Below are 25,957 nucleotides of genomic sequence, written 5' to 3'. Positions count from 1 at the left end.
ACTAAATTTGCCATTCTGTTAACCAAACCCTTTCATGGCTACAATGGTTACTAATAAATTACCTCCCAATAGTTGATTGCAGTATTTTATAAATGTCATTGATAAAATCTTGCCAATCATCCAAGTTGTTATTTGAGGATCGCTTAATCCACTTTGAGAATTTTGTGTATTCAACTGAGAGACTGAGTAATATGAGGTGCCCCCGGATGCTAAATGTCATTGATTTTATCAGAACATAAAACTGTATCCTGCTTCAGAGATCTTAGGTAGACAATTCCGTATGTGCCTCTTTCTAAAGGATACTACACTTTAGTTAGAAGAATGCATAATCATAAATATCATTAAATGCTTTTGAGATATTTATTTTAAAAAGTTAACTATAATATACCTTTTCCCAGGCCGTGGCAGAAACCCAATCTTGAATGCAGCTTTTACAGTAGACACTATTAAAAAAAATAATAAATTTTATTATTAAAACTTCAGAGATAAAAACAAATTATGTATTTCTTTAAAAGTAAATCAACTATCTTTTCTTAATTGCAAGTGATTAAAAGCAATGAAATTAAAGAACCAACATTTATTACAAAAATAAAATCACAAAACCAACATTTATTAAAAAAATAAAATTACAAAACCAACATTTATTAAAAACAATGAAATTATAGAACCAACATTTTAACAAGCAATGAAAATAAAGAACATTTAGTAGAAAATGATAAAATTGAAAAAACAATATTTATCAAAAATACTGAAATTAAAGAAGAAATATTTAAAATAAGAAAATAAAAGCAAACTTTTATTAAAAATAATGACATTAAAGAAACAATATGTGACGTTCAAGAATTAGTCAAACGTACCTATGGTGAAAATGAATTTGTCCAAGGGCTATAATAAAAATCTGATACCAGAGTCATTCAGAGAGAAACTGCTAAGGTTGTTCTGGTAATGTGTCATGTTGAGTCACTTCAACAGAGTTGTTCGAGATCATGTTGTGTCGTTTGGATGGAGCTATTTGGTATTGTGGAAGTGTTTGGGTTCGAATCACCAAATTTATTTAGGATTATTTGGATCGTTTTGATGGAGTTGTTTGGGAGTATGTTGGGTCATTTCGGCAGAGTTGTCCAAGTTTGAATCGCCAGAAGTGTTTCGCTTAGAATCAATGAAGTTGTTCGGGATCGTGTCAAGTCACACAGGTGAAATTGTTTGGGACTGTGTCAGAGGGTGTGGAGAGAATTGTTCGGGACTGTGTTGAGTTGTGTATATGACATTGTTTAGTTTCTGTTTATTATCCAGTTAACTTGACAGTTGTTGCAGTCATACTGCTATGTGTGATAATAATTTCTTTTGTCTCCTTCCCTTTGTGAAGCAACAAAATATTTATTAAAAATACTGAGATTATAGAATCAACATTTATTAAAAGTTACGAGGAGTGTGCAAGAAGTAATGCCCCTGGCCCACTTCCCATAGCAGTAGAGCAATGAAACTTGGCACAGTTAGTCTTTCTCTACATAGGAACCACTTAGAGTTATGCATTTCTCCCATCGTTTGATGCAGCTCTGGAGACCATTTTTGTAGAACACCCCCAAGTTGGTCCTCCAACCACAACGTGACTTCAGAAATCAAGGCTGCATCATCTCGGAAACGCTTTCCCTTCAAAAACAACTTCATGGCTGGGAAGAGGTGAAAGTCAGAGGGTGCAAGGTCAGGAGAGTAGGGAGGATGGGGAAGGATTTCATAACCACACTCCCGTGCTTCTGATCTGGCGACATGCGAGTTGTGGACCGGAGTGTTGTCCTACAGAAGGAGAGTACCTTAGCTGATCTTGCCCCGCCTCTTGATTTTGATAGCTTCTCTTAATTTCCTCAAAAGTGAAGCATAATAGGCTCCTGTAATTGTGGTACCCTTTGCCAGGAAATCTGTCATCACTACTCCATCTTGGTCCCAAAAGACTGTGAGCATGACCTTTCCCGCAGAGGGCTGCACCCTTGCCTTCTTTGGAGGTGGTGAGTCCAAGTGCTTTCACTGCATTGACTGAGCTTTAGTCTCTGGATCATAGTGATGGACCTAGGTTTCATCCTGTGTAATCAGTCTTTTGAAAAACTTTGACTCATCTTCTTGGCACATCTCCGAATTCATCCTCGAGCACTCGATGCGTTCTCGCTTCTGGAATGGTGTGAGCAACCTGGGAATCCATCTGGCAGACACCTTATGCATATACAAATGGTCATGAATGATAGTTTCCACAGACCCTACACTAATCTTGACATCTTGGGCTATTTGGCGAATAGTAATGCGCCGATCTTCCAAAATGGCAGCCTCAACTTGACAGACAGCTGCCTCATCAATGGCGGGAAGGGGGGGGACAGGTCTGGGAGCTGTTTCCACAGACTTCCGGCTATGTTTGAATTCACGATGCCAGCGTTTTACAAGGTCATATGATGGGGCATTTTCACCATAAGTTTCTTTCATTTCATCAAAAGTCTCCTGTGGTGTGCGTCCTTTTAAACACAAAAACCGGATCACTACTCGACATTCAACAGGCTCCATTTCACACCTGACTCAGTTCAAACACCTGTAAAACAGAAACCACAAGTAGTTCAGAGCTGTAATTTGCCACACAACCCGTAGAGATATAAATCATTGCACATGCAAAATTTCAGCTAGATCAGACAACTGGAAGTGGGTCAGGGGCATTACTTATTGCACGCCTCTCGTATGACATAAAAACAAACATTTAATTAAAATAATAAAATTAAATAACAAACAGTATTAAAAAAATTAAATTCAAAATCAATATTTCTTAAAAAATGAAATTAAAGAACAAAAGTCTATTAAAAACAATGAAATTAGAAAATCAATATTTATTAAAAATATTGAAATTAAAGAACCAACATATTTTAAAATCAATTAAATTATGGAGTCAATATTTATTAAAAACAATGAAGTCATGAGAACAACAGTTTATTAAAATTAATGTAATTATAGAATCAATATTTTTTAAAAACAATAAAATTATAAGAACAAAAGTTTATTAAAAACAATGCAATTAAAGAATTAACATTTATTAAAAATAATGAAATTAAAGAAATAACGTTTATTAAAAATAATGAAATTAAAGAATTAACATTTATTACAAATAATGAAATTAAAGAACCAATATTTATTAAAAATATTGAAATTATAGAATAACATTTATTAAAAACAATGAATTTATAGAATAAACATTTATTAAAAACAATAAAATTTAAGAACAAACATTTATTAAACATAATGACATTAAAGAATTAATATTTCTTAAAAATAATCAAATTAAATTAATATTTCTTAAAAATAATCAAATTAAAGAATTAATATTTCTTAAAAATAATAAAATTAAATTAATATTTCTTAAAAATAATCAAATTAAATTAATATTTATTAAAAATAATCGAATTAAAGAATTAACATTTATTAAAAATAATCAAATTAAAGAACCAGCGTTTATAAAAAAACAAAAAACAATGACATTAATGAATCAACATTTATTAAAAATGATGAAATAAAAAAAAAACATTTGTTAAAAAACGATGACATTGTTGCAGAGGGTCTAGAAGTATTAAGGTGCCAATCGACTGTACAACTAATAAGGTAGACACAAGATGGAAAATTATAGCAATAGTAAAGAAGGATGACAAACACAAATGATAGGTTAAAAATGATGTGTATTGTGTTATATTGTTTATCAAGAAAAAGGTAAAAATGTACAACAATGGATTCAGGATAGCTGAGGTTGGGATTCTTGAATCCCTGGGGTAGGAACTGGTAGCCAAATGTCAGTAGGCACTAGTACAGTAGCTGGATATCAGTGGGCACTGGATCAGGTAGTAGGATGTCAGTTGGCATTGGAGCAGTTATCTGGACGTCAGTGGGCACTAGGGCTAGTGGCTGAACATCAGTGGGTACTGGAAACAAGTAGCTAGAAGCTGCAGGAATGAGCTGGAGTTGTTAGAGTCTGCTGGGGTCAATCAACTTGACTGGGCACATCAAAGTTGCCATTGGATAAGCGCCTTGCTTTCCGCAGTTCTGATGATTTGCTGTGAAGGCTGCTTGTTTCATGGAAAGCTGTTCATGCTAATGTCGACTAGTGCCAAAAAACAAACAGTGCTGTAATTCATTTTAGATAGGTACACGCAAAAGTAGCATTTATTGCATGTATATCTTTTATCCTCCACCCCAAATTAAAGTCTGTTATTTTGTCTAATTGTGAAAAATTGAATTTCATACTTTTTTTTTTGTTGAAGAAAAGTTTGTTGCTATTTATAACACGTGCTTGTGGCATATTTCTGGGAGTGTCATAAACATGGGGGTGGTAATCTGGCAAACCACAACAAGGCCTTCTCCCAGGATAATTGATCAATATCAATTAGAAATATATTCTTGTACTTCTTTCAGGAAGGTAATTTTCCTTCCTAGATATGTCTGTTTAATTGGAGTGGTAGATATTTCTGGTATTGACTCTGACCTTGGTTGTGACTGTTGCGATTATGTGATTGTTGGGAAAGGTTGGTCTTCTGGGTGGGTTGAAACAAGTTCTGCCCATCGTAACGATTTTTCCAGAAAAGCTAGCTAATAGAGACAGTGCTTATTTGATTTCCTCAGTCGATAGCGAGATGTTTCTCTGACCATTTTTAAACTCTAAAAAAGGACCCTGGTATAATGGTGTTCGTTGCTTCTTTACCACTTCATTTTGGGCAAAAATAAACTGCCATATTGAGTGTCAAGCAAAATGATCAGCAATAAGTTTGACCGTAGCGTGTTTGCTGGATGTAATAATTTGTGTAGGTGGTTGAAGATTTTCCTTCTGAGGGCTGGAGGTATGTAGGGTCTAGGGTGATCCAGTTTAATATCGCAGTACAATGTTTTGCTGTTGGAAGGGCCAAGAATTTTTTCAGTTGCAGAGATTTGTTCACTAAGACTTCAGGGAGGGTAGCATAAAATTTCTGTGTCTCCGCTATCAAGTCCTGGCTAAATGGGTTGTCTTCCACTGTACTGAAAACAAATCTGGATAGGGAATCGGCAACAATGTTGTCTCTTTTTGTAATATACTGGATATCGGATATGAATTGCGAAATACAGTCCAGATGCCTGATCTCATGAGCCGTGTATTTGTCCAAGTTGTTCGACAGGGAAGTTGTAAAGGGTTTATGCTCGGTTAAAACGGTGAAATTCCAATCTTGCAGTAAATGTCAAAAGTATTTGATGGCGAACTAGAATGATGATAGTTTAGTGAAAAAAGAATGCATTGGTCGCCAAACTCCTCTTCTACCACATCTCCAACTTCAATGCCCAAGGAATCTGTGTTTAAATATATCTGAGTCCGGGTGTGAGATGCGTTTACTTGGGGTGGGTGTGCTTTTACTGCTTGGAAAGCCATTTCTGGGTCGCCTTCTAGGGTGATGGTTTTGTTTTTCCTCTGGAGGATATTTGTCAGGAGATTGAGGAGATTCAAGCATCTGAGGATGAATCAACAGTAAAAATTTATCATTCCCAAGAGGCATCACAGTTGCTTTATAGATGTGGGCATGGGAAATCCTGTATGGTTTTTATCTTATCAGGCTGTGGGGAAACCCAGGAGCATCTGTGTAGTGTGCAAGAAAGTCTATGCGTTGTGCACCTAATTAGGTTAATTCAGAGGCTGTAATGTGTTAAGTGACGGAACAATTCTCCCAGGTGTTGTTCATGGAGATCAGCATCTCTTCTAGCCATTAAAATGTCATCAATATATGCGTAGACGTATGGTAGGCCATGCAAGACTTCATCTATCAACCTCTGGAACATCATGGTGCAGTCAGAAGGGTATTTTAAATAATTCAAACAGTCCAAATGGGTTTATGACTACTGCTTTTGGTATGCCCCTCAAAGCAACTGGAACTTGGTAATATACTTTAGTCAGGTTTGAAGCAAAGTTGTGGATATGTGGGACAAGATTCCAGTCGGGCACTGTGGATGCAATGAGCTTCCGGTAGTCTATGTAGATTTTGAATTCCCACTTGCTGTAGAGGGTTAAGATGTGTGAAGGTGTCAATCAACCATACAACTAATAACGTAGACACAAGACAGGGAAAGTGATGGCAATAGCAAAGAAGAATGACAAACACAGAGGAGAGGTTAAAGACGACATGTATTGTGTTTCATTGTTTACTAAGAAAAAGGTAAAAATGGATGACAATGGATTTAGTATCAGCTGGAGCGAGAATGGGCATCTCGCAAGAGTGACATTCTTGACCTCTGAGGTAGGAACTGTTTTTAGCACGCATGGTCATGGTTTATTCCCGGGAGTGTCATAGGTGCGACTAGTTGCAAAACTATAGCACATAATGTGGCAAGCTTTCTACTGTTATATTTGTAGGGAGATGCATTCCAACTCTATCTGAAGATGAATGAAGATCATAAGACAGAGACTGACAGTGTGTTTTTGTTTATGTGCATGGGAGTTACCATCTGGAAAACCATGACAACATTACAGAATAAAATTTTTTTAAATTAATGACGATTAATTATTAATAATGAAATTAAAAAAACAACATTTATTAAAAACTAGCAGGAACCATGTACCAGCATTGCTTGGTGGAAGTATGACACAAGGTCAAAACGGATTCAATAACCGCCCAACATTCACTGTCAGTCATGACCAGTAATGGCCTAAATTAAACTGCTCCGAAATTAAATTGTTTGTTTTCAATGACTATAAATAGTTACTTATATTTGGTTATTGTACTCCACTATCGATCATGACCAGTGTGGAGCTCAATCAGAGTGCTCTGAAATGAAATGGCATGTCTTCAATATTTATGCACTGTCATCCGTTGTATGGTACTGTCATCCAGTAGTGGTCATTGGCGGTTATGATGGTGATTAACAGTGATTTTCAAGTAGTTGGTATCACTTCTGGATAAGAGTAGGCACTGGCAAGAACTGGCCGGCAAATCACCTGTCTTCACTTGTCGGGCATTGTCATCGAGTAGCAGACACCATCATCCATGTTGGTCATTGCTTTTTGAAGTTGACTACTGTCACTTCATAGCAATGGCAGTGCTACTGTTTCTAGTCAATAACTGCTCTTTTTAGGTGGTAACTGCTGTTTTGATGTAATTTGGCAGTCACTCATGATCACTGGTGAGCACTCACTGCATTAACAAATGTTGTTTATTGGCAATAAACTTCACTCAAAGGCAGAAGTGACTAATGTGGTGTTTTGTTCCAACATTGAGCAAAGCAAGGAGCAACTTGTACTTATGCAGAATACAGACCTATTTGTTAGCTGTGATGGTCAGTTAAAATGTAACTGTATATGGTAGTGTTGTGTATGAACATTTCATTTGAAAGTTCATAATAGTTAACAAAATTACAAGCATCTGTCTATCTTGTCAGGTGACAGAATCAAAAGAGAAAAGGAAAAAGCAAAACTTTCATCTTTAGACGGCTTATTAATATACATATGGCATTTCTTGAATTGGAAGCCATGTTTAATTTTTAAAAAGTTTCCAATGCGTAGCTATTCTGGATATGGAGAAATTTTTAGTGGGTAGCTGTTCTGTACTGGTTTTGGACTTTATAATTTTGCAAGCAAAAAGCAAAAGATCCTTTTCGTGTTGAGACAAAATATTATGTGCGGGAATGCACATAAACAAAAACACACTGTCAGCAAAAGCCTCCTTCAACCAAACTTAGATCAAATCAATCTCTGTCTTATGATCTTCATTCATCTTCAGATAGAGTTTTTATGAAGCAATTCTAATTTCAAATTAGTTGTTTGCAGAACGTGAATTAATTTTATTTGTCAGTTCCTATTGGCAGCATTTATAAATAGAATTTCCCAACTTTCAGGGATCATACCCCCATTATATATAAACAAAAAAAATGTTGCAAAAAATTTGCATATGAGGACAATGACAGTTGTTAAAAAGAATGAAGGAGAAAGCACAGGGCAGTCTCCTATTTGGGATAGCTGAGAGACAGGGAGAATAGCTGATAAAGATTACAGCTAGTTGGGAGTTGACAAGGAAGAGTTCGGATGAATATTTACTATTATTTGAAAACTGTTAGATTCTTCAACCTCACTTTCTTTCTCACTTGGAGTCAAAACTTTCCTCTCCTCTCACCATTTTCTCTGCTTGAGCAAAAAAAGCAGTCGCCTATCCATCCGAGTTTGTTTTTTTATTCCTCTGAAATCTCAGGAATTTTTGCAGTTAGTCTCTTCCTCTTTCCCATAAACCCAACCATGCCTACTGCTTCTTCTTTCTCTTCTTCCTCTCTCAGCCGCTGTGTATTGACAGGAAACAGAACAGACTTTCTGTCTTTTGGATGTGAGTGCATTAGAAGAATTACTGCTACACTTACCACTGACTCTATGATTACACACGGAACACTCGGGGTGAGGGTGGGTGGGGGGTGCGCCTTGTGTTTCTTCGTGGCTGCAAAATCATTGTGTTTTCATCAGAAATAGTTCCAACACTTACTGTACCTTCATCTGGAACTAGCCTGTGTGCCCGGCGTTGTCTGGGTATTTGTAAGTGTTTGTTAAGAACAAAAAACATTGTAGTAGGCAGGCAGGCTTGAAATCGTGATGTGAAGGCAGAAAAGAAAATGGCAGTGTGTAAGGATGTTGGTTGAGTAAAGAAAAAAAAAACTTAGTAGTAAGCAGTCTCGAACCTGTAACACGCCAGAGAAAAAGGAGGTGAAAAAAAACCCAAAAAACAAATGGTCTTATCGATGTGCCCATTGCGATTGTGACATTATGGGCAGTTGCAATAACGTCTTTTATGCAAAATCATTGACGTGCCGTCTGAATGACTTGCAAACATGTCAGCGAAAAAATCGACCCCTCTTTGTAGAAAAATGCCCACTTGAGGGTTAAGGAATTAATGTTTTTAGCCAATTTTTCAATATTTGTCATCCGAAAGGTTGAATTTCAAAATGATACTGATCTCATGAAAATTTGTTGCCTCTGTCAAAAGTTTTAGGCAGACATACAAACACACATACATATAAACGGACAGGTAAGATTTATATTATAGACTAGCGGAGGGTAACCGGCATTGCCCGGGTGTTTGGAGGTGTGTGTGGTTTTGGGTAAATGAAAACTGGGGGGGGGGGATGCAAAAAAGCTTTGGTAGATAAGTATAACGATCGAACTCGAACACTTGAGGCAATGTTGGAAATTAAAGTGTGAAAAAAAAAACATGCGACGTTAACCATTGGGCCACCGCGAAATACTAACGGAAACATGTTTGAAAGTATTAAAAACAGAATTGACACGTGTCTGCAATAAAAGTTAACTCTGCTGCTTCTATTTGACCTCATTAATGAGGTCAAGTAGAAGTCACGGAGTTAACTTTTGCTGCAGGGCAGTGTTTGGGTTTGATTACCCAACTTTGACTGGTGTTTTACCCCCAAGATGTGGGGAGGGGGAAACCAGCTCCCCATCGTCCAGATTGATTAGTAATTGTCTGATATAAGGAGTTTGACTCCACATCGATCAAAGCTGATTGCTTCTGCACGTTTCCCGGGAACAGTGGCGGTATTTATATGCTTCCCCACTGAGCAAATTAGGCACGACACCGTTTTTTAATGTGGAGAGTGAAGGGGAAAATAGGGACCAGCTTACCGGGGAGTAGGGGAGCTGGATAGTGACAATTGGTATGAAGGGTTGCCCCTACATTGACCAAGGTCTTATATGTGAGATTGCCCCCACATATCGTCTTTGCTTGCAGTATCTGCCGAAACAGATACTACACTTTGATCTTGTCACCCGAGCCACAGAGGGCCGGAGAGAGTGCCGGTATTTATTTGCTTCCCAACTGGGCAAATTAGGCACAAGTCCATTTTTTAATGTGAGGAGTGAAGTGGAAATGCGGAGCAACTCCCCGGGGAGGTATGGGAGTTGGATAGTGACAATTGATATGAAGGGTCTCCCCTACATTAACCAAGGTCTTATATTGTGGATCATAGGTAAAGACCCTACACCCAAAAAGTAAATGCCAAGAAGATCAGAAAGGTTCTGATCTTATAAAAATATAATAATTGTGAAGTCGGCCGTGGAGGGCTGACTGAAAAAGATTTTTTTTTTTCTTTTAGCCTGATCTTTCCTAGTCGTGTGGTTGTATAAATATATAAAAAAAATGTACTAAATTTAAAAATGCATACATTTTTTTTTGTGAAATATGGAAGGGAGGGATGTTACATGATCAGGGCTGTCATGTTTTGCAAGGGACCTTTTTTATTTACTTTTGACTTCTCGTTTGCTGTGATGTTATCTTAAACTTCCCCTTTTTTTTATTCTTTCTCCTTTCTTTCACGCTAAATCTCTATTTAAGGAACTTTAGGTATTGTTTTGGTTAATTTTATAGAAAAATAACTCTGTTTATCGATTCTCGTCAACGAGACTTCAGCCGCTTGTTGGCGGGCCTTTCGAATCTACGCTCTTTCAGTTTGCCTGCCAGCACACACAGGACGTGTTGATTTCTCGCTCCTCATGCCGCTAACATAACTGGGTAGGTTTCAATTTAAGTTTTCTTTGTATTGTTTAAACTCGAATTTACTCACTTCTACTCATAGAATAACGTGCTTTCATGTAATAAGCAATTTATTTAGACTGACGTTATTCTTATTGGGGCAATATTTGAAGTATGCTAAATTCCTTTAGCATTTCGGTTCTCTGCAACTATATTTGTTGGCTAGGTCGAGTGCCCCCATTTGGGAAACTGGTTTTCCCCCTGCATTGAACTGACCTTGAGTCAATTTCTCCCTCATAGGGAGGCGAGCAACAAGTTATTTATTTCATGAACTACCAGTTGAAAGGGATTTGGAAGCCTTTAAACTGTCAACCGTGAACGATTATGCCTGTGCTTTCTTGCGGTTTCACCTAATATTATTTCTTCACTTAAGGATTTAAATTTATTTGTTTGTTTTCCTTGCTTTTCTTAATAATCTTCCTTTCCTTTTTTATCTTATAGTTTTCTCATTTGTTGCTAAGTTCACGTGTTCGTTTATTTTTCATGCCTTCCAGTCTCTTTACTCATTGCAGTAACATTATTTTATCTAAGTATATTCTATCATGTCTAGAACAGTTTACCATTCCCTACATCTACGCCAGTATCGACACAGTCGTGCAAGATTTCTATCAATCTTTCTCTTCCTTGCCTAGTTACATGCAGCCCTTTCTCTCTCTCGCTCTTTCATGTCCGTTCCGTCACAGTAAACTCATACCTTGTTATTTCTGTTTTATTTTCAGGTTTTTTACCTAATTCACCAATAAATACTCATACTTTCCCCTAACGAAATGCATCTGTTTGTTTTTTGGTGGGTTTGAGTTAACTGGCTGTCTGAAACAAGGTGTCGACAGGCATTTTGCCGAAGGCAGCACAAGGGCTGTCCCCTTTTCATGTAAGTATAAAAACAGAGAGATTTAGTTAAATGTAAAAAATGAAATAGAATAGACGAAATTCGAACCTCGTAATTTAGGTTTAGAAATAGATTGCTAGAGAGAATTAGAAAATGGAAAGTAAAAACAAACCATTGTTTAGCTTAGAGATAAAATAGTTTTAATTGGGAATGCAACTATAGGATAATTTAATAAACATGTTTTTAACATATTGGATATATAGGTTACTGAAAATATAGGTTAAAATTCCTTTTGTAAACAAAGGAAAAAGTTTTGGACACGCATTTCCAGAAAACACATGTTTTAACATGTGTATGACGTCATGGAAAATGGGAAGTTCTCAATATAGTTAGAAACTTTAGAGTTAAGCAGAGAGAGTCTGAGGACGAGAGACGACAGTCTGGAGTCCAGAGATGGACAGTCGAACGTCTGGAAGCGAGACGGTAACCTTTGAAACATAGAATGTAAAACTTTGAATTCCTGACTAAGAAAACCACCGACCGGTCGAAGAAGAAATAAACCCATCATGTGTTTTTCTAAACGGCATCTTTGTGTTGTAATTCTACCAAAAGGTAAACTGAAATTGTCATTATATGTCTTATATATCCTGTGTTTTAAAATGTCTTCACATACACAATTTCTCTACATCTCATATCTACAATGTGAACACTAAGACTGTCTCAACACTGTCTCCTCACAAGAGCTCCTATTACACTTCTACGTATGAACATTTTATATATATGAATCTCTTCATAACACGAACACAGAACGCAACATCTCTCTTAATAAGACTCTCTAAGACTCACTTTTCATAACAACGAGCAATAACAACAACAACAACAAGAATAATAACAATAATAATAATGAAACCTATATAACAATATGTGGGGTTGCCCCCACATATGGTCTTTGCTTGCAATATCTGTCGGAACAGATACTACATTGTGACCTTGTCACCCGCACCACAGAGGTCCGGGGACAGCGGGCCATGGGACAGTGCCTTAGCTTTGAATTAGTTTCGCTTTTTATACAAAAAAGCTGGACGAACACAAGACGGGCTGAAATAGCAATAATTTTGTAAAAATCAACGTAAATAAATCTAGAGGCGACCCGCGTTCCAAAATCCTAGATATTATTATCTAGGGGGTATATAAACAGTTCTAAGTGATAGTAAGCCTTCCCCACAGGAGCATCGGTGAAAAAAGCCTTTGCGAGACATACATGAAATGATCACACACATTTTGCCTTTTATATATATAGAGATGTCATCGACTAAGTCGTCATCTTCACCTACACTGGGTGTCAGCCTACCCACCGTCTCATTGATGGTCATAAATCTCTCACTTCCACTTTCCAAAGGCGTGTCAGTCCTACTATAGGTTGCAGGTATCTCACATTGCATGACATTTCATCGACCGATGTATTTTGCATACTGGTATTCGCAGTCACATACTTGGTAGCAAATCGTCCGTGTGGAGCCTATACCCACACTCGGTCACCCATTTTGTAGACAGTTTGCTGTTGATTGTCTATCGGTGTCATTATTCTGTCATTTCCTTTAAGCCATACGCAGTAACGATGGACCTTTTTTTTTTACATAGGCATCCCCACTTATCAAGGCCAAAAGGCCAATCGAGGATAAGGGTTAAAGAGTGTACAGTAGAAATTGGACAATATAGTGATCGTTAGTAATGGAAATTTGGTAAAATTTGTTAACTTATATAGAACGGCTCAGCAAAAACTTGTTTATGTTAGACTTTAAGACAACCATATTGTAGACCATATTGGCAGTTACTGTAGCAGAGGACAAGTAATCCTTCAGTGTAACGTTGTACTAATATACTGCCTCCGGTATGGTACACTGTTTTCTGGCTGCAATCCTTTTTACACGTCTATGATATTGCTAGATGATGCCATAATCGGAGGTAACATATGCACAACAAAATCGAAGTCTGATTCTCCATTCGCCGATGGAGGCTTTAAACAAGCCTCCGAAAGGCAGGGTCATTATCTGTTAGAATTTCTGATGGTAGATCTCGTTCATAGAAAAGAGTCTGTAGTTAATTGATTACACCTTTTGCATCCTACTGAGCAAGGGATCATCAGACAGCAAGCCGAACAGGGTCAATCAATGTCAAAAAATGGGCCCCATTGTAATTAGTGATATGCATTGCTATCCTCTGCCATGTTTGTTTAAACTTTAAAGTCCCCTTTGACTATTGTATGGCTGACGGATCAATTGACTGACATTCTTCGCATTCTTTGACGACGGTTCTCACAGCAGCTTTGGAAACCCCAGGGTTAATTCGCTTCACAAAGCAGAGTATCCACTTCACACCAGGATGACTGCTTTGTTGGTGAACAATTTTGATCTGGTCTAACCCAACCGAGTTTCACAGATGCAATGCAGACAGATTGCATAGGTTCGGTGTTCCTCTTAATCGCATCAAGCCATTGCTGAGGCACTTTCATTAATTGATCTACCATTAGTGGGATCAGGCCCTTTGGGGGGCCCAATCTCTTCTCTGGGTATGGAACCAACCATCCATTAGTAATCCAGGCTTGTAACTCAGTATCATAGTTTCTGCGAGTTTTCACAGGGATGTTATACTCTGAAACTCTATTGTATAATTTTTGTGGTGGCTGATCACTGGACCACTTTCACGACACAGTCTACGTTTTGGTGCGTTGGTCGAATTCCTCAGGAAAGTCGGGTTGTTCCAGCTGAATGGTCGTACCCAAAGCAAAAGCTGCCACATGTCTTTGCTTCTTGCATCCATAACAGTATATCTCTGGAAGCACCTTGCCTGCTTTGCCTCCAGGCTGCTGGCAGTCTCTGGCACTATGATTGAAACCTCCACACTTGTGGCACCGCACTGTAACTGCATCCTGCTGGTCAGGGGTTGAAGGTTGGTTTACACGTACATGAGGAAGAATTCTGTGTCTTCTTATTGCTGCAGCGACCGGTTCCTCCACTTCTGCTTCCTCCATCATAAGAGCCACGCACTCGCAAGGTCATCTTCAGGTCATCTGTTCCATTCTGTAAGATTCCCACAACTGTTGCCTAACAGAACTGAGGAGTCCTGACACAAAATCGCAACTGAGCCATCGATCAGAGGGCTTTTCTTCTATTAACTGTGCAAGATCCTGCAGGTCACCCAGGTATTCATCGACAGTGTTCCCAAGGTGCAAACTTGTCATATGCAACAAAAGGGTCCGGCATAAAAGTCATAGGGGAGATCTCATTTTACTTACTTCAAACCCGCCCTTTGGTCATGGGTTAATCCCTGGTATACAGACAGCATGCCACCTTTTAGCCTGAGTGGTAAAACACGTTCGACATTGTCAACCCCACACATTTCACACATCAGTTCCAACCATTCGGACACTGTGTGATCAGGTGAGATGCCATGAAATTCAGGAATAAGACAGATATTAAAGTTTGGTCTTTTATTCCTCTGAAATCTCTGGAATTCTTGCCCTCTGAAACATTATGTAAAAAGAATACCAAAACATGAGATTCATTTATGAGAAGCGGAATACGGTCTCCATTTTTTTTGTTGAACTGCAGTTCCGTGTCCGACGGAAGTGAAGATATATCTGAGACTTCTTTACTGAAGAGTTCTTTTAGGGGAGGTAATGGTTCATACTATCACATCCCTCTTCTTTCAATAATTGAAATGGAAAGAGAAAAAAAAGGAATTTATTTACAATGATGAGTTAAAAAAGAAAATAAAAAGTCAGTTAGTAACTGTCTCATCTCTGAATCTTTTGGGGGGTCTGACGACACGTCCAGATCTGGTGGTTTGAACTGTCGTATGGTTGCTATAGGTGCCCGTGTCTGGCACTCCATGGGGTGTACGTTTGAAAGGTGCCTGTTGACATTGCGTACTGTCCGTCTCTATACTCGATGAACCGTCCCTGGTAGGTTCCTGAGGAATTTCAGTGGAGTGCATCTCTGGATGTGCTATGCTTCTGGAGGGGATTACTCTAAGATGCTGTCGATTTCGACCAAGAGTTTTTCCGGAGGGGGTCTGTACTATGTACACTCTTGGTTCTTGGTCCAATTGTGTGACAACTGCAGGAGACCACTCACCTGCTTCTTTATTTAACACACGTACAGCTTGTCCGATGGGCAGTCTAGGCAGCTCTTTTGTATGTTGATCATGGTACATCTTCTGCTTGTCTTGCTTCTGATACAGTCGTTCCATTATTTTCTCCTTGTTAGCATTTTGGTTGGTGCATTTGACTGGGATGTTCCCTGCTAACTTCCTTTGGTATATAAGCTCACCTGGTGAGGGAAGGGAGTCGAACGCAAGCATAATAGTACCATATCCAAGTCATGACCGCTTGAGGCAGCTTTTTTGAATGCAGATTTCACTCTCTGGATACAGCGTTCAGCAAAACCATTTGACTGCAGAAACTTAGGTGAGGATGTGTGGTGTTCAAAACCCCATTCTTTTGCGAGTTGCTTGAAATGTATCGAGCTGAAGTGTGGGCCATTGTCACTTATCACTCTCTCTGGAATTCCTTGTTCTCCAAATATTTGCTTTGTCAGTTTAATAACTTCCTGACTGGAGAACTCCTTCAACACTAGCACAAATGGGAACTTGGAATAATAGTCCGCAATGAGCATAAAGTTGAGACCTTCAACGTGAAATAAGTCGGTAGCCACTATCTGCCATGGCCTCACCGGAATCTCATGGGGCATCAGGGGTTCAGCATTGCATTTTTTGGTGCTGCTGGCAAATGGTACATTGTTGTACTATGTTGTTGATGTCTTTGTTAATGTTGTGCCAAAAAACGCAACTTTTGGCTCAGAGTTTCCATTTCTCCATCCCTTGGTGCCCATAATGTATTTTCTGTAATACCTCTTGTTGGGTCGATTTAGGTATTATTATTCTGTTTGCTTTCAAACATATGTCATTTTCAATGGACAGTTCGTCTCGATAGGGCCAATAAGGTTTCACATTCTTGCCCATTTCTCTGAGAGTGTCGGGCCAACCTCTCAGAATATTGTCCCTCAATTCACATAGTGTGGTATCTTTACTTGTTGCTTGGTTTAGCTGAGCTAGCTTTTGGGTTGAAAATTGAACAAAATCCACCCTGAGATCCAAGTCAATAGCTCCTTTAGCTTTTTTATTTGGTAACCTTGAGAATCCATCTACTAGTGCCATATCTTTTCCAGGGCAATATACAATTGTCATATCATACCCCTGCAAACGTAGTAGCATGCGTTGGAGGCGAGGTGGAACTGCAACCAAATTTTTTAAGTTGATCATTTCCAAGGGTTTATGATCACTTTCCACCTGGAACGCACTTCCATAGATATAAGTCCAAAATCGTTCACAGCCGAAAACAACTGCAAGGAGCTCACGCTCTATGTTAGCATAGCATTGTTCAGTTTCTGTTAAGGACTTGGATGCAAAAGCTATGGGTTTACTTCCTTGTAGGAGTGCGGCGCCGAGTCCTTTACTTGATGCATCGACTTGGATAACAGTTTGCTTGGAAGCGTCGAAGTATGATAGCAACATGTCTTTGCAAATAAGATCCTTGATTTCCTGGAGGGATCTCTGGTGACTTTCTGTCCACTGGTATTCCACTTCTTTCTTTAGGAGATCTCTCAAAGGTGCTGTGAGATCGGACAGGTGTGGAATGAAAGGTGCCATACATGTGATGATTCCCAACACCCTCTGCAGGTCGGTAGTGTTTGCTGGACTAGGTAACATTTTTATTTCTGTTACCTTGCTGGGATCAGGGTGCATACTATTCTGATCATAGATTGTGCCAAAAAATCAAATTTGTTTCTTATTGATCGCACACTTTTTGAGGTTGAAGCACAGTCCTTCCTTTTGAGCAATTCTCATTAGATTGTGGAGGTTCCTATCATGCTCCTCTTTGGTTTTTCCAAAGACAATGACATCGTCAACTAACCCTAAGGTGCCAGAGCACTTCTCCAGAATCATGTCCATCCTCTGAGCAAACACATCCTGAGACATCACCAGACCAAAAGGCATCCGTGGAAACAGAATCTTCCAAAAGGGGAGTTGAAGGTAGTCAACAGTTGTGAGGCTGCGTCTAGTTTGATGGACCAATATCCATTCTTGGCATCTAACTTGGAGAAATATTTGGTACCAGAGAGTTTCTGTGCAAGTTCTTCCATTGTTGGGGTCTTGTAATGGCATCTCATGATGGTCTTGTTTAAATCTTTTGGACAGACGGAGCTTTCCATTGCCTTTCCGCACATAAACCAAGCTGCTGACCCATGGTGTAGGCTCGGTTACTTTCCGTATGATGCCTTGTTTTGTCATATTTTCCAATTCGGTCTGGATTTCCTCCCTCATATGTATAGGACATTTTCTTTGTGCATGTATGACAGGGGGGTTGTCTAGTTTCAGAACAATGTGATATTCACCCTCAAAATTGCTGATATTGTCAAAACAGTTTGGGTACATATTTACCAGATCCTGTGTTGAACGTACTGAGACTAGTGTTTCCTGGATTGCACAGTGTAACGTTACCAGTCTCAGGTCTCTGATTAAAGGTAGTCCTATGATGGTAGGCCCTTCTGTTGTCACTACAAAGAATTTGATGGTCTTCCATATTCCTTTGTGTGAACAAGTTATTTTAACGGATCCATGTTGGGTAATATGAGAACCATTATAGGCTGTTAGAACAGTTGGTTCATCCTTTGTTGCACCGGGGAGTAGCTGTCCTGCTGCACTTATTAGGTGTGGGAACATCTTCCGGAAGGTACGTAATGGAAGTATGTTGCCTTCGGCTCCTGTGTCAACCTTAGCTTTCAGAAAATGAGTGCCTGGGAGGTTGGGAAGCTTGATTACAAGGTCTGTGAAAACCTCTGTCCGACTGTCGCCTTGTTCTTGAATAGAGTCGAAAGACATTTGTTCAAACTTGTTATAAATCCCTTCATTGTCCCTCTGAGAGGTATTTACCGAGTGCATACGGTTGCCGTGTTTCCAGTGTTTGTACTGGTCCCTTTGTGCTTCTCCATGTCCTGGTTTATTACCTCCATCTTTCCATCTTGTGCGTGTCAGAAAACATCCTGCTGCGTTTTTATTTTTGCTTGCGCAGACCATAGCCCAATGATTTTGTTGTCCGCACGCGGAACATGTGGTACCTCATGCTGGGCATTTTTGCCTCGGATGGGAGCCTCCGCATCTGTTACACTGTTTGTGCTTGATTGCATCTATTTCATGCTTATTCTGCTCTAGTTCAGCCAACTGTCTCATGTGGGTTATGGAAACTTCATGTGTCCTACCACAGTTTATAGCTTCCGGCAGTGTCAATTGTTCGCCTTTCGCTAGAAGCTGCTTTTGGAGTTCTGGGTGCTTTGTTCCTGATATAACCTGCTCGATGAGGCGTTCCTCCATTTCCTGGATATCCCGGAACTTGCATTTCAATGCCTGCGATTTACACCGGGTAAGAAAGTCATCGAAATTCTCTGATTCCTTTTGATTATACTGGCGCAGGTAAAAACGAGCAATTCGGAAGTTTAATTGCGGCTGCAGTCTTTCCTTGAATTTTTCCCAAATTATTTCTGGATTATTCCTGTCGGCCACGTTTTCGAATGACCAAGTGTTGTATCTTTTACGGCCTTCTCCTCCGGACAGTAGCAGGATGTGGTCGACCTGTTTTTCCAACGAAATATTTTTAACTGAGAAGTAAAGATTACAACGTAGCTTAAATAATCAAAATGCTTCGGTTAGGTCTGTGGACGACCAATTTATCAACAGTTCGTTTGTAGACATTGTATTTATTTATTTTCTTTAGTTCCAGACGATATAAATTCAGTCTTCCGTTTATTTATTTTATTTTTTTATTTATTTATTTATTTTTTTTAATAAACTGACACAACAAATGTACATGTATATGTGTTTTCCGTGGAAAACTTAAACGTCTAAGAACTTATACATATACTTCCTAATATATGTATATATCTTTTTTTAATGACAGTAATGTGTGTATATATATATATATATATATATATATATATATATATATATATATATGTATTTATTTTCGTTGCATTTGAAACACGAAAGACAATGCTTACTCACAGTTTGAAGCTTGGCGCCAAGTATTAATTTTTCCCATGCGGTCTGAACGTGGCCAATTTTATTCATTTAGTTATTTATTTTTTTATATGTCTTTTACTGTCGTGTGTATATTATAGGGACGACCTGTTCGTAAGATTTCCCAAATGGGAAACACCACCGCTTGCCACCATGAAACATTATGTAAAAAGAATACCAAAACATGAGATTCATTTATGTGAAGCAGAATACGGTCTCCATTTTTTATTGAACTCCAGTTCCGTGTCCGACGGAAGTGAAGGTATATCCGAGACTTCTTTACTGAAGAGTTATTTAAGGGGAGGTAATGGCTCATACTATCACACCCTCTTTCCCATAAAACCAACTATGCCAACCGCTTCTTCTTCTTCCTCTCCCAGCCTCTGTGTGTTAGCAGCAAACAGAACAGACTTCCTGTCTTTTGGAGGTGAGTGCATTAGAAGAATTACTACTATATTATTATTTTTAAATCTTACTTTCATTTAAGCCATTTCGGCCTCTTATTTATTTATTACTTCACTTTGTTTTTTGAGTTGGTGGACATGGCAAAAGTAAAGTTCAGTTCTTCTATGACGATGGAAATGTGGTGGCCTGGCTCACAAAGGTGTGACTAGTTGCAAAACTATAGTGAATAGATAATGTGGCAAGCCTTCTACTGTTATATTTGGAGGGAGAAGTGCTGCAACTCTATCTGAAGCTGGATAAAGATCATAAGACGAACATTGACTTAATTGAAGTCTGGTTGAAGGAGGCTTTTGCGGACAGGAGTATTCACTGCGCATTCAAAGCTAAGTCAAGTGGACAGGAGAACGCATGGACGTCTATGCTAACAAAATACAACTTGCAGGGAAAGCTGGATTAATGGGGAAAGGGCTTGAGACTGCAATGAAGCCAGCGGTTGTGACAAGGTTCCCCAACATTATTTCAATGGAGTTGCAACAGGCACTGGACATTGATGCCTTGACTATGATGATTTGCTGGCACAAGGTAGAGTACTCATACGAGATGCAGCTGAGGTTAAAGTTCCACCCACAACAAATCCTCAAACAAGGATCATCTGTTATAGACGTAGTGGTCAGGGCTATATAGCCAATGACTGTGCAACGTGACAGCCCGATGATACAAGCATCCAAAGGTATATAAATTACGATGTTTTCAGTACAACAAAATCAGTCACTTTGCTGTAGAAAAGGGAAAAGACGTCAGCGCCATTCTACTCCCTATGCAAGTGAAATATATATGGCGATTAAGCTACACTGAATATTCGGCGTTTCATCCACTATAGGATTTGTCGGGCTTATGCGCGAATTCTGTGGTTGTTTCTCGTTTTTATATATGTTGAGGATTTTAGTTAGCCAATCAGCTTTCTAGTATCCACCACGCCCCTTCCTATCAGCTAATGGGCATGCATTTTATCGAACAAAGGATCTGTTTTAGAATTAGGTTAGTGATTTAGACGATTTTCCTCATTTCTGCTCTTTTAAAAAATTTTTTTTTTTTATATATATAAATATACATATGTGTACACACATACATGTGTTACATGATAAGGGCTGTCACCTTTTCATGTAAGTATAAAAATAGAGAGATTTAGTTAAAATGAAGATGATATAGCATAGACGAAATTCGAACCTCGTAATTTAGGTTTAGAAATAGATTACGTGTGAGAATTAGAAAATGGAATGTAAAACAGCTTAGAGATAAAATAGTTTTAAGAAAAGAATGTGCACTGTCAATTTTGTTATGAAAATTCAATTGAAAGAATGCAGCTACAAGATAATTTAATAAACATGTTTTTAACATATTGGAAATATAGGTTAGTGAGTATAGGTTAAAATTCCTTTTGTAAAAAAAGGAAAAGTTTTGGACACGTATGTCCAGAACACTTGAAAAGAAGAGACATGTTTTAACATGTGTATGACGTCATGGAAAAATGGGAAGTTCTAGATATAGATAGAAACACTTTAGAGTTAAGCAGACAGAAGCAGGGGGAGAGATGGAGAGAGAGTCTGAGGTCGACAGACGACAGTCCAGTTTCGGATTCGAATGTCTAGAAGCAAGACGGTCACTTTGAAACTTAATATGTGAAGCTTTGAATTCTTGATGAGAAAACCACAGCCGGTCGTGAGAAGAAATAAACCCATCATGTATTTTATAAACGCCGTCTTTATGTTTGTGATTCCACCAAAAGGTAAAGTGAATTGTTATTATATGTCTATATATCTGTGTTATAAAATGTCGTGACATACACATCTCATATCTACACTAAGACTGTCTGAATACTATCTCCTCACTCAAAGAGCTTCTCATATCAACATGTCTAAGTACGAACTTTTTAATATATATGAATCGTCATAAAACGAACAATCTTTCTCACAACATCCCTCTCTTTCTCTCTCTCACAAACTCTCTTAATAAGACCCCTATATAACACATGCACACATACATACATACATTATATATATATATATATATATATATATATATATATATATATATATATATATATATATATGTATGTGTGTGTGTGGTCGTTTTTGTATATTCATGTTTATTTAATTTATTTATTTGTTTGTTTTCTATTCTTTTTGTTAGTTTTAAAGCTATTTTGTATCACTATCCTAGAGTAAGTTTTATTTTGTGAACACAATTGTTTGCTATTTCTTGTCTACAGTTTAATAGATTTTGGGGTTCTTTAAAGTACAGGATAGAAAATTTTTCATGGAGGCATAATTTACATGGGTCGTCTAAATGTCTGCACGTGGTAGCTTGTCTTATTATTTTCCATTCAACTACCGGTGAATGTCTGCTTTCTTTGAGTTCCCAGTATTTATTCGCTAGTGTTGTTTTCATACGGTGTTTTTTATTTTTGAATGTACTTTTGTGGTCATAGTATCGGATTTTGAAATCTAAGGAGGTCATGCCTACGTAATATTTCTTGTTATTCGGGTTTTCTTTCGCAAATATTGTTGCTTGATAAACTACGCTTTTTGTTAGACATTTATTTTGAACTGGGCAAAGTGTGCGGTGTCTACAGTTGCATTTATCTTGTTCGTTATTATTATTTTTATTTATGGTATGGTTGTTCTTGTCCGGGGTTGGTTTGTTATTATTATTGTTATTGTTATTATTATTATTATTTCTACTAGTGTTGTTTTTATTTTTGTCATGGTGTCTACTTTTTTTATTGTTTATTTTGTTGTTGTTTACATTGTTTTTATTTAGTATTTTGTTATTATGTGCTTTAATTATCATCTCTAAATTTTCGCAACAACTGTAAGATAACTTCAAGGTATTTTTATTGAATATTGAAGATTTTGTGTAAGGGGTTGGTTGCGGGAAAGTGTTTTTCAATAAGGTCTAGAAATTTCTTGCCAAGTTTTGTTTTTAACATTTGATTGTATGGGGCCGTATACCAAATTATAGTTCTTTTTCTTCTATTTTTGATTTTATTAGAGTTGTTAGTGTTTTGTTGCTTATATTTGATATATATATATATATATATATATATATATATATATATATATATATATATATGTATGTGTGTACACATATGTATATTTATATATATAAGAAAGAAAAAAAAATGGAGCAGAAATGAGGAAAATCGTCTGCCTTAAACCACTAACCTAATTCTAAAACAGATCCTTTGTTCGATAAAATGCATGCCCATTGGCTGATAGGAAGGGGCGTGGTGGATACTAGAAAGCTGATTGGCTAACTAAAATCCTACACATATATAAAAACGAGAAACAACCACAGAATTCGTGCATAAGCCTGACGAATCCTATAGTGGATGAAACGCCGAATATTCAGTGTAGCTTAATCGCCATATATATTTTATAAATTACTATATATATATATATATATATATATATATATATATATATATATATATATATATATATATATATTAAATTTATTCATACAAACATTATACCTGCTCTGTTCACTCATTAAGCACTCTTTGGTAGACACATGTTGTTTCATTGGATGCACTTCTAGGAAACTAAACTCTACTGGCTATATATATATATATATATATATATATATATTTTTTTTTTTTTTTTTTTTTTCTGAATGAAATTTATATAATCCTTCAAAGCAAAAATTTATTATTTTGACAAAGAATACAATATTCAAAGTAATTTCCTTAATCCATGGATTTTCGATGTAGGCTCATCTCCTCAGAGGAAAGTCATTAGCAAAATATTAAATATTGTTAAAAACTGGTTAAGAACACCTTTTTATTTTTTCGGGTTTTCTCATCTTTTTGTGTTGAAATCAAAATACATTTAATATAAGTTCCGTATGTACCACGGACGTTTTCGAGTTTTGCTAAATCATCATCAGGTGAAAAAGCAAATGGATATGTCAAAAAAAAAAAAAACAGGTAACATGAATTCTATCCATTTTAACCTTATTCTGATTTTCTGGTCGTTAAATACTTTCATACTGTTTACTATGTATGCACGCCGACTTAGCATTTATAGGCTCATAATTTCCCTCAATTCTCGTGTTAATTCTGCTAGAATGATAGCCTATGGAATCAAGTGATTTTGTGACTGGGTGAAAATCTCCTGATCAGCAGTAATTCTCACTTCATACACTGACAATTGCGTAAGCACGAGATACTGGTGTCTGTAGATATGAAAATAATATTTATTTAAATATATATAGATGTACGATTATAAAGAAATATATACTTTCATGTATACTAGCGAGGGGTACCCGGCGTTGCCCGGGTGTTTGGGCGAGGGGGTTAAAAAAAAAAAGAAAGTATAAAGATCGAACCTGAACCCTTGAGGCAAAGTTGTAAATTAAAGTGCGAAAAAAAAAATGTGCAACATTAACCATTGCCCCACCGCGAGATGCTAACGGAAACACGTTTGAATTCATTTAATTACTTGGATTTAGCAGGTGCCCGTTTTAATGAGTTAATGAGGTCAAGTTTGACCGCGGGATAGTATTCATTTACTGCTGAACGCCCCCCCCCCCAGATGTTATAGGAAAAAGACTAACCCACATGCGGCAATCGACAAATATTAAATATTTATCTTCCTGAAATCGCGCAAATTAAAAAAAATGTCTGAACTAAACACTACTCTGGTTTGGTCTGGTCCTGTCTCTTCAATACATCTAATCCAATTAGATGTATTGAAGAGACAAACCAGACCAAACTCTACAAAGTTTTTCATTACTTCTTATCATAACTAGCACTTATTTTTTTTTTACATATGAAACTAGAAAATAGCCTAAAACAGTTTCCTTCAGTTATCATCCATTTATTTATTTTACTTTTCAGATTTAAAATGTCAGTAAAAGCACGACGTTTGGTTTTAACTCGTGGGTCACAAAGATTTGCTGGTCCACCTTGTCGTTTGGATGAAACAGCACCCCCAACTTTATGACAAGTTATCAGTTTAGTTATTTCCTTGAAAACAGTTATCCCCACTTTTCAAAATAGTGATATTTTTAATTGCCAAGGAAATAATTAGTATTTGGTAAGCTGTCAATCCACAATTGCCTTTGTAATGAGAACGTTATATAGGATAGAAGGCCAATATATTTTTCTATACGAGGGACAAAAAGATTGACAGGAAATCTCTTACAGCAACCAAAGTGAAAAAATGAAGGATCAGCTAGACAGACTGTTTGATATATCTTTTTGTAGCTGTAAACTTACTGTCTTGAGATGTGATGACTTTGTTCAAAACAGAAAATTGTCAAACATGGCACATAACCTGCACTTGTCCTCCTAACAAGAAGGTAAGATCAATTGTATAGTTTCACCTGCAATTATGTTCCCTTTTTGTGGAAAATATAATAAAATATTTGTATTTATTTATTCTGAATCTATTATTAAACATGCAAATTTTGCAATTTTCAGGTTCCACTAGAGGACAGAGCATACTTAAAAGACCAGAGAGAAAAAAAAGGGCCAAAAGTTATCAACTGGGACCTATCGATAAAGATACTATAAAAAAATACCAAAAGTCTGCTAAAGTGGGTAAACTGGAGAGGCAGAATGAAAGACAGGAACAAGCTTCCCCAAATATTTTGATACAGTCATCTTCTAGTGAAGGAACAAAAGATGACAGTTTTGATCCAGGAATACAGCTAAAAGGACCTTACAGCCTTTTAAAAATCCCAAGATATTCTATGGAATTCATCAGAGGTGATGTATTTTCCAATCTTGGTGCTTGTCTAGCTAATGCCTTTCTGCTGGACCTTAAACATATGAGCCTTCTTCACCCAAAATTAAATTTGAAGGACATAATTTTAGATAAATCCAAAATTGATAGAGAAAAAGCTAGAATAAAACTATCCAGTAATTTGCAGCATGTCCATCAGAATGAAAATCTACTTTGTGTTGGAATTGATTGTAGAATTGATAAGGACACTTTACAATACAAAGAAGCTGTGGATGAAAATGGTGGGA

General features: G+C 37.3%; 1 protein-coding gene across 3 annotated transcripts in view; it reads right to left on the bottom strand.

Annotated features, from left to right (window-relative positions):
- The window catches only part of LOC145292012 (DNA (cytosine-5)-methyltransferase 3B-like), a 667,010-nt gene that overhangs the window by 175,411 nt on the left and 465,642 nt on the right, over window positions 1-25,957 (bottom strand). For all 3 annotated transcript variants that reach the window (XM_080138008.1, XM_080138009.1, XM_080138010.1), the window contains one exon: window positions 389-443. In XM_080138008.1, coding sequence (XP_079994134.1) covers window positions 389-443 — 55 coding nt within the window. The remainder of the gene's footprint in view (window positions 1-388; window positions 444-25,957) is intronic.

Source organism: Euprymna scolopes, chromosome 13 (assembly GCF_053919585.1).
Source record: "Euprymna scolopes isolate OS-2025 chromosome 13, ASM5391958v1, whole genome shotgun sequence".
Classification (NCBI taxonomy): domain Eukaryota; kingdom Metazoa; phylum Mollusca; class Cephalopoda; order Sepiida; family Sepiolidae; genus Euprymna; species Euprymna scolopes.
Note: the sequence above shows the minus strand (reverse complement) of the source record. Positions and strands in the feature narration are given on the sequence as shown.